General features: G+C 32.8%; 1 protein-coding gene across 1 annotated transcript in view; it reads left to right on the top strand.

The window, feature by feature from the left end:
• The window catches only part of LOC129495604 (low-density lipoprotein receptor-related protein 1B), a 1,831,349-nt gene that overhangs the window by 1,584,699 nt on the left and 231,368 nt on the right, over positions 1 to 15,282 (top strand). Inside the window, exons 54-57 of the mRNA XM_055303278.1 lie at positions 2,827 to 2,967; positions 4,098 to 4,285; positions 10,241 to 10,424; positions 14,996 to 15,081. Of these exons, the coding sequence (XP_055159253.1) occupies positions 2,827 to 2,967; positions 4,098 to 4,285; positions 10,241 to 10,424; positions 14,996 to 15,081 (599 nt within the window). The remainder of the gene's footprint in view (positions 1 to 2,826; positions 2,968 to 4,097; positions 4,286 to 10,240; positions 10,425 to 14,995; positions 15,082 to 15,282) is intronic.

Genomic DNA, 15,282 nt, shown 5'->3' with positions numbered 1-15,282 from the left:
ATGGGACGCCTGGGTGGCTCAGCAGTTGAGCACCTACCTTCGGCCCAGGGTGTGATCCCGGAATTTGGGATCGAGTTCCACATCAGGCACCTTGCAGGGAGCCTGCTTCTCCCTCTGCCTGTGTCTCTGCCTCTCTCTCTCTCTGTGTCTCTCATGAATAAATAAATAAAATCTTTAAAAAATATATTAAAAAAATTTTTGAAGCACTAAAGAATAGAAGCAGAGAGAATGTTAGAGAAAGTCATGTGTAGATGGTAGATAAAATAACACAGTGGTTAAAATCACGGACTTGGAGCCAGATGGCCTGGGTCTAGATCCTGGTTGGACGCCTAGTATCTGTATGACCTTTGAAGTTATTTCACATTTCTGCACCTCAATTCCTCATCTGTAAAAAAATAAAAGACAACATTGTTTAACTCTTATGGCTGTTGAGAGAATTAAATTAGTTAATATTTGTAAAGTGCTTAGAATAGTTCTGGACACATAGAAAGTTCTATTTATATTTCCAAATGGCTACATATTGACATAGTTGAAGAATAATAGTCTTTTGTGAGGTAAATTGAAATTAGAAAGTTGAAACTGGATCTGAAGAAGTCTGAAATATAATGTTAAAGAATTTGTGTTTAATTATTTTGGCTCTCAGTTGACAGCACACATTTGAAACAGGAATGCCACAGTCAAAATATGTTTCAGAATCATCTTTTTCAGCAGAGTGGATGAAATATGCCCTGGGACAGGGGAGCCATTAGGTGGAAAGTAAGCTAGCTAGAAGATAGTTGCAATAGTTCTGGTGATTAATGATGTGATGATAAACCAGGACAGAAATGGTGGAATGGAAAGAACAGTATGGGTCAGGATTCATTTAGAGTCCTATATGGAGGATAAAGGAGAATTTCTAGCTTGGATGACTTGGTGGATGGCGTTACCATCATTAATGGGCTTTGGAACACAGGAGGTTAAGGGCCAAGTTTTCCTGGTGTAGGAGAAGAGAAATGTAAAAAAAATAATAATAATAATAATTAATTTTGGATGTTTTGAATATGAAGTGTTAATCAGACAATAACATGAAGCTATACAGTGAGTGTTTGAAAATTTAGTTCCAGAGGTCACCAGTATGATCTCTGCAAATATAATTAATTTGCTGGCCATCGGCATAAAGCTGATATTCAAAATATGACAAAAATTGAAAATAGCCAACACTGCAGAAAGGAAAAGAGGGAAACAATAGGCTAAAGATTGAAGTTAGGGCTTCACCTGCAATATTTTAGGACGGAAGAGGAGAGGATTTCATACAGAAAGAAGGATACAAGGAAATAGTCAAAGTAAGACAACGTCATGGGGAATGGATTGTAAATATTAAACCAGGAAATTAATACAAGGTAGTATGCTCAACAATATCAAATGCTGCAGGAAAGTGAAATATATAAGAGTGTGATACACCCTTGAATTTGACACTTGTCACTTGGTATTTGTTGGCTTCAAGAGGATTTTAAGAAGGTAGATGTTGTAGAAATGGATTGAATGAATGGAGGCTGAACTGGAGATAAGTAAGGGAATGCTGGGTAGAGTGGTAGGGAAGAAGGATAATGTGTACATAAGAGTTATGTGGATGGATTATTTTTTTTAAGATTTTTATTTTTATTTATTTGAGAGAGAAAGAGAGAGAGTGTGAGTGAGCAGAGGGAAGGGAAGAGTGAAAGAATCCTCAAACAGACTCCCCATTGAGCATGGAGCTCTACTGGGGACTTGATCCCAGGACCCCGAGATCATGACCTGAGCCTAAATCAAGCGTCAGTTGCTTAACTGACTGAGCCACCCAGGCTCCCCTGATGGATTTTTATTGTCACTGGGCTGGGAGAGACTTGAATGTAATGTATATATTGACCAAGGAGAATGAACTAGTGAAGAGGGCAAGGGTGGAAGAAAGAACAGGGAAACTAAAATTGTTTCTAAACTCTGCAGTTTGCCATTCAGAATGACAAACCTTTCAATTGTATTATCATTGATGAAATATTTTTCTATTGGAATTTTGTTTATTTGTTAACAAACATACAGATCTTATTTCCTATCTTCAAAAGTAAAATATATACCAGGTTTACCAGAAAGTTTCTAATAGCAATGACAGTTTTCATTGTTAAGAAACTTAGGAAAAATTCAATCTAAAACTCATAATAGTCAAAATCAAATGAGTTTTACTTATAAATAGGCATAGATATGAACATTAAAAATTGACGGGTTGATACTGTGATTTGAATAAAGCTTTTTAGTGCCTCTAAGTATCAATATATAGGATAATTACAATAGTTGTGTGCTTATTGCTTTATAAATTGACTTTTAAAAAAATTTAACAATGTCTTTAAACTTCCAAATGCTGCTTCTCAAACATAAACATGGCATTATGGCTTCTGAGAATTATCATTGTAACTCGGAATCACTTCATCCATATGTTCTGGTACTATACCTAACCAAGCTTAGTCTTGAAAAAACATTAATAGCTTTATTCTTGTTTTCCATTCAAAGGAAAATCTTTAGGACATAGATTATAGGTGAATAGAGACAGTATTGTTGAGTATTGCATTTTTGTTTCCTCACCTAGAAACAATAAGATTGCCTTGTTTTTTATTTTCTTTCCTGGACCTTAACCCCACTTCTTAACCACAAATATCTCTTGCAAGTATGACCACTGTCCCAAAAAGGAATAAGAAACATTTCCTATAGAAGACATAGATAGGTCCCATGGTTAACTAGATATGGTGTACAGATGGATATGGAATGCAGATTTAATATTTGTCATATGAATTAGAATGTTACTTTCTTTGTCTCTAGGATACCGAGAGTGTACTGCAGAAGAATTTAGTTGTGCTGATGGACGATGTCTCTTAAATACTCAATGGCAGTGTGATGGGGACTTTGACTGCCCTGACCATTCTGATGAAGCACCTTTAAACCCAAAGTGCAAAAGTGCAGGTACAGAAGATATATAATATTGTGCTTATTCCAAAATTTGCTTTTCAATGGCAAAACTGTGACTCTGATTTTCAGTTCAGTCTAGTATGATATTCAATGAAAATAAATGCAAATAATTAAGCATGTGATGTTTCAAGTGATACCATGGAGGATCTTAGCAATCAACTATGTTGTCAAGCTAGTTTTAGAAATTTAAATCTGTGCTAAAATATGAAGATTTGAGGCAACGCACCAAATGGATCCATTACCCTGACCCCTTTCAAAAAACCATTTTTTCTTAATATGTGATTTTATGTGAAAACAGTTTCCTTATTTGGACCTATTTGAAAGCTCAAATAAAGTAAGTTGAGATTTACTAAGAGAAGGTCTGTATTAATGATGCTTAGCCAAAATAAAGTAAACTGCATATCGTTTGAACAGAAATATATACATAGCCAAACTTGGACTATTTTTCATTTCACTATTCCAAAGACCAAATACATACTCATATATTTAAAATAAACCCAATTACTTTTTCTCATGTACTTTACATGCTAATAGGTTTTCTTTTATCATGTATGATAATGAATAATGTTCAAGTCATCAGGTTATGAGTAGCTCCAAAACCTAAACTCTTTTCCATAGCTATATTTGGAACAACTATTATTCACCACAAATGTCCTTTTTATGCCCTGACTTAAAAATGTCAATGTTATATTTCCAAGAAGAAAAAGAATCTAGGAATATCTACCTATTCTAGATTCTTAATTTTTAGTGACATACAATTTCTCAGTTACCTGTGGCTTGAGGGAAATGTCAAACTCTCATTATACTTTTGAATCAATTCTTCACAATATAGGTGAAGACAGAAAGACTTCATTAATTTGACTATAGGTGCTTATTTTGATTGCTAATGTTCATGGCAAAGAAAGATTTTCAGTAAGTGTTGAACATGAAAGTACAGTTTGTCCTTGTTTTTTTAATGTTTTGTGTATAAAATACTACACTACATATAGAGGATTTTATATGTATATAAATTTTACTATAATTTTTGACAGATAAGTTATCATATGTGTGAATGTTTTCAGCAATTGTAGTATAAAGCAATGGCATGCCCTTTATGTTCCATTTGTTTTATTTTCTTTTTCCAGAACAGTCATGCAACAGTTCATTTTTTATGTGCAAAAATGGCAGGTGCATTCCCAGTGGAAGACTTTGTGACAATAAGGATGACTGTGGCGATGGCTCAGATGAGAGAAACTGCCATATAAATGAATGTTTGAGTAAGAAAGTCAGTGGATGTTCTCAAGATTGTCAGGACCTTCCAGTCAGTTACAAGGTAGGGTCTCATCAAAAATAGAAAATCACATGATACATTGGAATTTGAGATAATGAATACTATTCAATCCAAAGAGCTGTAGAACTTAAAATGCATCATAGTATTTTCTGGTAAAAGTATTTAAATGAGGAGTATCTATATAGACCACTCATTATAATCATGTGGCATAAAAATCGTAAAAATGTACTCAGAAAGACAAAAATGCCAAAGTGATTTTCAATATATGTTGAACATAAAGAGAAAAAAAAAAGGCAAGAAAAACCCAGTGTTTAGAGAGATCCTGCCATGTTAACAGCACATAAATATGTATGCAACTGTTGAGTTTCCATTTCTTCCCTCGTTCTTCCTCCCATCTTTGAAGTGAAATGGGCTAATCATTTATTTACTGCAACACTGGATAACACAGTACTTTTCATGTACACAGGAAGAAAAAAAATAGAACGCATGAATTATTAGGACCGAGTGCAGGTACACTAAAAATAAATCACCCCTAATATCCTAATTGGTTTTGTTAGTACCGTTTTCCTGAAAAGCGTGATTCACTGACAAAATTGATTGACAGGAATAGCTTTTGAAAACATTTCTGTTTGATTCATGTTGAATAGAGGATGCAAATGAGCATGATATTAAAATTAAAGCTGTGCATTAGGTTAAAATTGATGATGTAAGTGTGGGAAAATCTCAGGAAGAGCGATTCATTTGAAAGTCAGTGTTTTTAACAGAGCGATAGCTCTGTATGAATCAGCAATAGGGCATGCTCCTACAAAGCACAGAGATGGTCTTATGCCAGTTAAGATCATTACAGAGGTTAGATTTTTATTATACTGAGTTCTGCACTGGTCAGAACACATCTGGGGTACTATGTGCATTAATGAACATGGTATTTTAAGAGGAATTTTGACAAATTGTAGTGTATATACATTTGTACATCCCAAAGCATTAGGATTCCATGTTCCAGATATGTACCTTCGGAAGGAGTTTTTCCTGGAGCAAAGATGGCTTATTAGCTGTGTTCAAACATATGAAGCCCCGGATTAGGGAGCAGACCTAGTCTCAGTTGTTTCAAAGGTTGGGATTATGAGTTGGGAAGCAGACTGTTCAATATGAGGAAAAGTACTCTAAAGTACTATCTTTACATTGGAATGAGCTGCCTCATTTCTCACTACTAAAGGGGTTAAATTGTAGCTAAATACCTTTCTTTAAAGCATGCTAGAGAAAATACATGTGTATTGCAGAGATGTTGTACCTTTTTCCCTGCCAACGTTGACATTCTATGACAAGCCATTTCTATGTAATGGTAAATTTAGCCAAATAACCACTTTGCCATTTGTAATCTCTGGATTTCTAGTATTTTGATTAATTTAGCTACATTGAAAGGATTTTATTGTATGTAGATGTAACCAGAGAACTACAACAATCATTTCCCCCCCTGTGCAAAAACAGAGATTAAAAACTTAAATATTAAAAAGGTATATTTGTTTAAGACAGTGCAAATACTATATTAAGAAGAGTTGGTTAAATTTACAGGCTTAAAACACAAGCATTGTGTTGTAGGTAAAATGAAACAAGATAAGTGAGCCAAAATAAGTCTTAATGAGATGAATATGTATCAAATAATTAATTTTGGCAGTAAATATTTTGAAACCCAATGAAGCAGAAAAAATATCACCAGTGACTTCTGCACAATCAATAGACATGTGTTTCCTGAAAAATCAGAGTATGTGTCATGGGAATTGTTACAGATAATTAGTTAAAATTTCAACTCATAGTTTATAAATAGTTCTTTAATTCTGTCTATATAATATATACATTCTGTATTTCTATGTATCTACAGAATCTCTATATCATAGAATCAGTATCTATCTATCTAAAAACTTAAATTTCAAAGTAGTTCTCCTTGTGTTTATCCTGAATATATTTAAATCTAGAATAACAATCTTGGAGAAATCTAAAAATTATAGAATATCAGATGGTCACTTTTTGACATAACATTCAAAATGAGGTTTAATATTTTTTAAATGCCTGCATATGGGGTGCCTGGGTGGCTCAGTCAGTTAAGAATTCAAGTCATTACCTCAGGGTCCTAGGTTGGACCCCCCCCCCACCATCAGACTCTGCTCAGCGGGGTGTCTGCTCAATGATTCTATTTTCTCTCTCCTTCTCCTTCTGCTCCTATCCCATTAATGCTCTCTCTCTCTCTCTCTAAAATAAATAAATATATCTTTAAAAAAATAAAAATGAAAAAATAAAATAAAATGCCTGCATATAAGTACTTAATGCTCAGAAATGCCATGTTTAGAAAACCGCTATGGTAGAAATAGGCATCATCCTGAATGCCATGTTAAATCTATTTTAATTACTTTATAAGATCTCTCATATAGAAATACTTATGGATAATTTTTAAAAATTAGTATTTTCACCTTGGCTTTTCAAAAGGAGTCATAGAATGAAGGAGAATTCTAGTTAAAATAGATAACATATTTAATCATTCATAAAGTCTATGTATATGATACCTGAAAGAATTGCTATGAATAGTGTTCTTGAATATGTACACATGTCAAAACTAATTAATAAAATAAAGCATCTATTGAGGAAACAAGAGAGATATAAAAATTCAAGCAGCTGAGACTAGAATCATAAATGAGAGATTTAAATAAAGTTTCAAAGCAAATATTTTACATATTGTGTTGAGATTATACACACACACTTATATTTATATTAATGATAATTTATTGATAGGAGATTTAATAAAAAGACTTATCTACAAGAAAAAGCTTCTATATTTTTGGGAAAAAAAGTTTATGAGTTTTTCTCTTCTATTGAATGGGGAAAACCATCCAGTAACCTATTTCTCATTACAATATCTGCAGAACATGACATGAAATCCTCCTCCAAATTCTGCAATAAAATGAAAATTGCTTACAAAAGCAAAATTTAGACCTTATGGGCTGTGAACAATTTGCAGGTTTGTTGTAAAACAAATACAATGTATCTAACTATTCAAAAGGGAGCAATAACATTTACTAAAGCAAGGATATTATTTTGATGGGAAGGATAATTTACCATGTAAAAATAAATGTACTTCTGGGAGAGAAATAACTTTTAATGTATATATTAGAAATAAAATAACATTTGTCAAATATCACTTTAAAAGCTGCAAAGAAACTTATTTGAATGTAATAGGAAAAGTATGGATAGCTGTAATTCTGATAGCTGTTTGACACTATATAAAAATTAATACAAACCAGGAAAATTTGAAATAGTTTTCAAAGATGAGAAAAATTAAGATGATATTGAATATATATAAATCTCACTTTCATAAAAATTGTTTTTCTTTGTAAATGAAGGTGAGAGTTTTTAAAACTTATTTTCTATTAAATATAGATGAATCTTTGAAGATGCAAATGATTATTAGTTTCTTTCATTCAATTTATGAAAATTAGGCTAGTGGAATTTCCCATTGATACCTTTGGGTAATCTGGGAGCAAATATGTTTCTGTTAAAACAAGATTAGAGGTGCCTGGGTGGCTCATTTGGTTGAGTGTCTGCCTTCAGCTCAGATCATGATCCCAGCATCCTGGGATCAAGCCCTGTGTCAGGCTCTCCCTGCTTGGTGGTGAGCCTGCTTCTCCCTCCCCCTGCTTGTGTGCACTGCACTATGTCTCTCTCCCCTCCTCAAATAAATAAATCTAAAAAAAAATTCTCTTTCAATAAACAATTTCTTAAAAAGTTACTGATAACCTTAGACATACTAATTTCATTTGTTTATAGAAATGTGTATATTACATTTGGTAGCTTTTACCAATTCTACCTTAAGAAATTGATTTTCCATAAATGTGTTTTCATCTAAGCCGTCTCTTTGCTATAATAGTTCAATAAGCCTGACATTAGCCATTCAAAATCATTTTCAAAAATCCCATTAAAGCTGGGACACTGTTTATTTCCTTTTCTAATACTCTTTGAGAGGAACTCAGTATATTCTATTAAAAATCCTTTCACTTGTCCTAATGAGCCCCTTGAATTCACCACTGTCCTATGTCAGACTATGGATTTCTGGTTTCCCAACCACATGACCACATGGTCATTTTCCAGTCTTTACAGTGATAACTTTTTGAATACTGTCATTTTCTCACTTTCTTTTAAAAAATATTGCTTTTACAAATTGTGGTAAAATATATATGACATAACATTTACCAATTGAACCATTTTTGAACCATTTTTATTATTTATTTTTTTTAAAGATTTTATTTATTTATTCATGAGACAGAGAGAGAGAGAGAGAGGTAGAGACACAGGCAGAGGGAGAAGGAGGCTCCACGCAGGGAGCCTGATGTGGGACTCGATCCCAGGTCCCCAGGATCAGGCCCTGGGCCAAAGGCAGTGCCAAACCGCTGAGCCACCGGGCTGCCCTTGAACCATTTTTAAATGTACACTTATGTAACAGTAAGCATCTCACTTTTTTTTGCCATCGCAAAGCACCAACTGTCTTGACTTCCTAAATCAGGTAGCAGGATGAGTGTTCTCAAAGGGAGTAAGAGTTTGATAAGGAGAGTGTGGGAAATCAAGCTGTGGCTTTTGCTTTGAAATGCTGGTGTGCTAGTGGGTCCTAGAAAACAAAACAACACATAATTATTGAGGATTATTAGCTAATTATTGGTGTAAATTGTTAATGATGAAAGTGCTAAGAGCTTAAAGGGATCTATTCCTGGTAAAAGAACTTAGTAAATGGTATTTAATTCTCGTTAGAGTACTTTCAGGTGAAGATGATGCTGCTTCTCTCCCAACTAATAAATATGGGGGTTTTTTGGCCCTTAAAAATTCAGTTGTTTGTTATTTAAAAATATGCACATATATCTCTCTAATATTTCTCCCCATTGATACAAAGCTCTGCCATCATGTTTACCCTCAAATAAATGAGGTTATTAAATTTTGCTCTGAATAACTCTTGAATACTAGTTACTGTTAACCATTTAGGGCTTATTTTAATTCACTGTCTTACTCAATATTCGCACATTCCTTTATTCCAAGAGTGCTAAATAATGTTTGTAAAGGTTAATAGCATTGTAATCATTGGGCCAATTATAGGTTCATTTATGTAATTACAGTTCTCATATGCTAGTTGGCAGGAACTGAGTATAGACTTGAAAGACTGTTGCAGATCACAGGATCACAGGATGCCATTGTTTTCAGGACTGCAAAGACATATATGGAGTGACATATTGTATTCAGAATTTACATGCCAGTTAGTGAATATTGTGTGCCATCATCAGAGGTTCATACACTACATGAAAGAGATGCTGAAGAAAAGATTTGATGATACAAACTGATTATAGTGGGGAAATTGTTACTATTATTTCTCCAGACAACATCAACATGGTTATGGAACCAGACCCAGTCCTTAAATATTAATCGGGCCTTACTAAGGGTTAGAGACAGTCTAGTTTCTCCAACTGGCTTTATCCAGGCACCATTCCCTTTGTGCCTCTAGGTTTCTTATCAGTTAACTAAAAACAATAAGACCTGCATCATAGACTTCTGTAAAGCTCTGATGAAATTCCACATGTAGTCAGTTAGTATTCAAAGCTCCAAATATGAATTCTTATGATTGTTAAAGTCCCCTAAAAATACAATGTAATGTAACAGAAAAAGAACAAAATAAATTGCCTCATGTTGTTGTTGCTGTCATGGTATAGCCACATGGCTTTGAGGACGTCAATTAACTTTTATAATCTTGCCAACCTCAGATGATCAAATGAAGATATTTAGGAAAGTGTTTTTTAGCTTTAGCTTTATTTAATATACATAATTCTTATTAAAACCATTGGAGACAGAAAGACTTGCCCTTATCCACTCTTACACTGTTTTCTTTCTTGAATCAAACTAAAGGGATATTCAATAGGAAAAGACAGTGACAATGATATGAATTGATGATTATGCTTGTTTTTCATTCTTCAGTGCAAATGCTGGCCTGGATTCCAACTGAAGGATGATGGTAAAACATGTGTAGACATTGATGAATGCTCCTTGGGATTTCCGTGTAGCCAGCAATGCATTAATACATATGGGACCTACAAGTGCCTCTGTACAGATGGCTATGAAATACAACCTGATAACCCCAATGGCTGCAAATCACTCTCAGGTATCGAATTGAACTTGTCCACTAATCCAACTTCAGTTACACATATGGATTCTGAATTTTATAGCCATTCTTACTGAGTTCATACCCGCTGATGTTTCTGAGAAATCAAAATTCTTCCCTACTTACCTTGATATAGGAACCTGTCACTCTAATTTTGCATGCTGTCCACAAACTGTTCTATTTGTAATAAAATTGCATTATGGTCTTGTGAATTATTAAGTGCTTCCTAGATTTTGAGAGTGCGCAGAAGTGAAAAGAACTATTTCTAGCAATTTCTACTGCTGCATCACAGGTTCTTAGGAGTAGATTTAGCCAAGACCGGTAAAAAGCCTATTGTAATTGTATTATAATAGTTTTTCCTTCTCTACACCCTACACACTCATATATGTATGCCAAGGAGAAGAGGTCAATAATGATAATGACAATGATGATGACAACAATAGCAATAAATCAACTATGTAGGACTATTTGAATTCTTCCAGTGATTCAGCGAATATTATTAAATCTCTATTTGTTCCAAGTAGTGTGTTTGATTTGTAAATTAGAAAATTCGATAGAACATAGGCCAAATTTTTAAAAATATTGTAATTCATTAGGGGGAAATACACGTATCAAAATAATACAAAGCAATATATAATAAGTAATTATTGTTTTTAAGTGAGAAAAAATGCTACATAATGTGTCTCTTCCCCTTTGTTTTTGAGTATAATGAATCAAATAGCATGGCCTGTTTATTATGTATATGTATGTCATATATACATGACAGCATTTAAAACATTAGATATCTTATTTACCTACATAAAATAAATGCCAGTGACAGGAATTCTTAAAATTAGTTTTCAACCAGTTAAAACTTCAAACATTATTGAAGAAAAAAGATAGCCATTTCAATTTTTTAAATTTTATTTTTACTTACTCTTGGAATAGTCATCACTGAATTAATTTATGTATTATTTGGAGCCTGTTTTTTTTTTTTTTTTAGATTTACCAACCTACTTACTATATCATGCATTCAGTGACATAAGAAGAGATAAAATCTCTAAATCAATAAATGTTTTTGTTACTTTAAACTTTTCACTAACGATGGTATAAAGGAGATGACTACTAATGATTGCAGTTTTGGTCTTATTATATCAGGTATCCATGCTGTTGTTTTTCAAAACAGTAATAATTGGAAACTAATAATAACTTTAATACAAAACCAAAATGTCTCTGAAGCATAAATCTTTTGCAAGAGAGAGAATAGATTTTTTCTGACTTTATTGAGATATAGCTGACATATAACTGTGTAACTATTTAAAAAATTATAACTGGGTAACTTTAGAGTATATATATGTATTGATTTGATACCCTTATATATGGCAATATGATTGCCACCATAGTGTTAGAAACACCTCCATCACTTCACCTAATTACCATTTTGTGTGTGTGTGGCAATAACATTTAAGGTCTACTCTCTTAGCAACTTTCAAGTATGTCGTGTTGTTATCCATAATCACCAAGCTGTGACTTAGATCCTCAGAACTTAATTATCTTCTAACTGGAAGTTTGTACTTTTAAACCAACATCTCCCCATTTCTCTCATGCTTCATACTTGTAATCACTATTTTACTGTTTCTAGGAGTTTGGCTATTTTGAGGTTTTATGTATAAGTCACATTACATAGTATTTATTTTTCTCTGACTTATTTCACTTCATATAATGTCCTCAAGGACATCTATGTTGTAAATGGTAGGATTTTATTATTTCTCATCACTGAATAATATTCAATTATGTGTGTGGGTATAATATATATTACATATGTATGTAATACAGATAATATATAATACAATATATATACATTGGATACTATATAATATACATATGCATAATTACAAATGTATAAATTAATGTGTATGTTTGAATACAGATTATATATATAAACATATATTTACACATATGTGTATGCATGTCACATCTTCTTTATTCATCCATTGATAGACACTTAGATTGTTTCCATATCTTAGCTGCTATAAATAATGCTGTCATAAACATGGGAGTGCAGATAGATCTTTGATATCTTGTTTTCATTTTCTTTGGATAAGTACCCAGAGGTGAAATTCTTGGTTCATATGTTAGTTCTATTTCTAACTTTTTTAGAAACCTCTGTACTATTTTCTGTAGTTGATTTATATTCCCACCAATGATGAACAAAGGTCCCCTTTTCTCATGTCATTTCCAACACTTTTTATCTCAGGTTTTTTTGATGATAGTTATTCTAATAGGTGAAATGTGATATCTCGTTGTGGTTTTAATTGTGTCTCTCTGATGATTACTGATGTTGAGCATCTTTTCATGTATTTGTTGGCCATTTGTATGTTTTTGGGAAAATGTCGTTTCAGTTCTGATACCCACTTTAATTAATCAATTAATTTATAGAGAGCAAGGAGGGGTAGAGAGAGAGGGAGAGAATCTTAAGCAGGTTCCATGCTCAGCACAGAGCCTGACATAGGGGTCAATCTCACAACCTTGAGATCATGACCTGAGCCAAGATCAAGAGTCAAATGCTCAACTGACTGAGCTGCCTAGGTGGCCCTCCTCTGCCCATTTTTAAATAAAATATTTTGGGGGCTTTTTGTGTATTTGTATAAGTTCTATATATATTTTCAATAATAACCGTAATATTAATATCTTATCAGATATATAATTTACAAATATTTTCTCCCATTCCATAGGTTGCCTTCTAATTACGTTGATTGTTTCTTTTGCTGTGCAGAAGCTTTTTAGTTTGATATAGTTCTGCTTATTTTTGCTTTTATTGTTTGTGTCTTTTGTGTTGTATCTAAAAAATTTGTTACCAAGATCTTAATAGAGACTTTTCTCAATGTTTTCTTCTAAGAGTTTTATAATTTCAGGTATTACATTTAAGCAGTAAAGAACATGACTGCCTAAATATTTAATTTTATATTTGTAAATATAAAGACAAGAGATCACAAGGCACCTTCAACTTCTGAGCTGACTCTTTTTAGTAGAGTTTGAATCTCGATTTAGCATCAACAGGAAGATTGAATGATTGATTAGGGGTGTGGTCTTGCTAATGGAAGGAGATGTCCAGACTGTGTAGTATACATTTCTAATCCCTGACATAAAGCATGCTAAAATATAATATATACCCTATGTATTATATATTTACTGTGAAACTAAAGGATAAAAGTAATAATTTTTAACATAAACAGGACAATAACTCCATAACAATAAATGATTTACAATAAAATCCACATTAAATTACATAAAGTGACTACGTTTTTAATTGTTTTTTTTTCAATTTCTACTGACATTAAAATTGCTTACCAGGAAACTAAATATATGACTTCATCTTAGAAACAAAGCTCTTGGGGATCCCTGGGTGGCTCAGCGGTTTAGCACCTGCCTTGGGCCCAGGGTGTGATCCTGGAGTCTCGGGATTGAGTCCCATGTTGGGCTCCCTGTGTGGAGCCTGCTTCTCCCTCTGCCTGTGTCTCTGCTTCTCTCTCTCTCTCTGTCTCTCATGAATAAATAAATAAAATCTTAAAAAAAAAAAAAAGAAACAAAGCTCTTTAAAAAAAAAGTTGAACAGAACTTGAATTGAATGGATCTAGAATTATAACAATCAATAATGTGGTCAACTTGAATTTAAATCATTCAAATAAATGTGCTATACAGAACTTTCCATTTTCTATTTACAAATTCAATTTGGGGGATGCCTGGGTGACAGTAAGTTAAGCATCCAACTCTTGGGTTTTGACTCAGGTGATAATCTTAGGGTCATTAGATCAAGCCTTCTGTTAGGCTCCACACTCAGCAGAGATTTTTTTTCTCCTTCTCTCTCTCTTTCTCTTTAAAATAAATAAATAAATAAATCTTTAAGAAAAATAAAAATCCATTTTGTTTCCAAAAAAATTCTGAAGAGAAAACTGATCTAAAGTTTGAGAAGATCTTCATGTATTTGGAGCAAGTTCAGATTCTTAATATTATCTTTCCTAGATTCCAGAACAAATGGGATATAATAACATCATAGACAAACTATAAGTAAGAAATAAAAACCATTAACGACCAATAAAGGATTTAAAAAGCAATATTATGGTAAAAGATGAAATTAAACAAAAATTATAGAGCCTGGTGTTTCAACTGACAGCAGAAGCTGGTTATTTGATTATCAAGAAAGAGTTTTCTGATTATATGACTGTTTAGCTGTACTGTAGGTCTTTAAGATAGATGTAGTTTATTCTTTCCTGAAATTCATTTAAAAAAATCAGATTATGAAAGTAGGTATTTTCTACCAATTCCAAATCAATTACATAATCTGTTGTTTATGAAAACTGAGGGAAAGAGAGGAATGTATTTAGAATTATCTAGATTTCTCATACTGCCTGGGTATCTGTGGCCTTTTCATTTTGTTATCATTGAGATGCTCAGTGTGATTTTTTTCACCATTAATCTATCAGAGTACATGGCATTTAAATTTATATTGCTGCAGAAACTAAAGTTGAAACTAAGCAAAGTTGAAAACCATACATATATAATTCTAATTATCTTTTTTTCTTGGTATTTAGATGAAGAACCTTTTCTAATTCTTGCTGATCACCATGAAATAAGGAAAATTAGCACTGATGGCTCCAACTACACACTTCTAAAACAGGTATGATATTACCATGATGATTTCATATTTAATATCAGTATTCTAGATATGCATTAGAACTATAGAAATATCACAGAATTTATGAAGCACTTACTTATGGACATATATGCATGTATGTACATAAGAGTATCATAAATTTTATTTTGTTGAATTGTCCAGATGATGTTCCCAGCATATCACATCACACTCTATCTAAGAAAG

The sequence above is a fragment of the Nyctereutes procyonoides genome, unplaced genomic scaffold, assembly GCF_905146905.1.
Source record: "Nyctereutes procyonoides isolate TBG_1078 unplaced genomic scaffold, NYPRO_anot_genome, whole genome shotgun sequence".
Classification (NCBI taxonomy): domain Eukaryota; kingdom Metazoa; phylum Chordata; class Mammalia; order Carnivora; family Canidae; genus Nyctereutes; species Nyctereutes procyonoides.
Note: the sequence above shows the minus strand (reverse complement) of the source record. Positions and strands in the feature narration are given on the sequence as shown.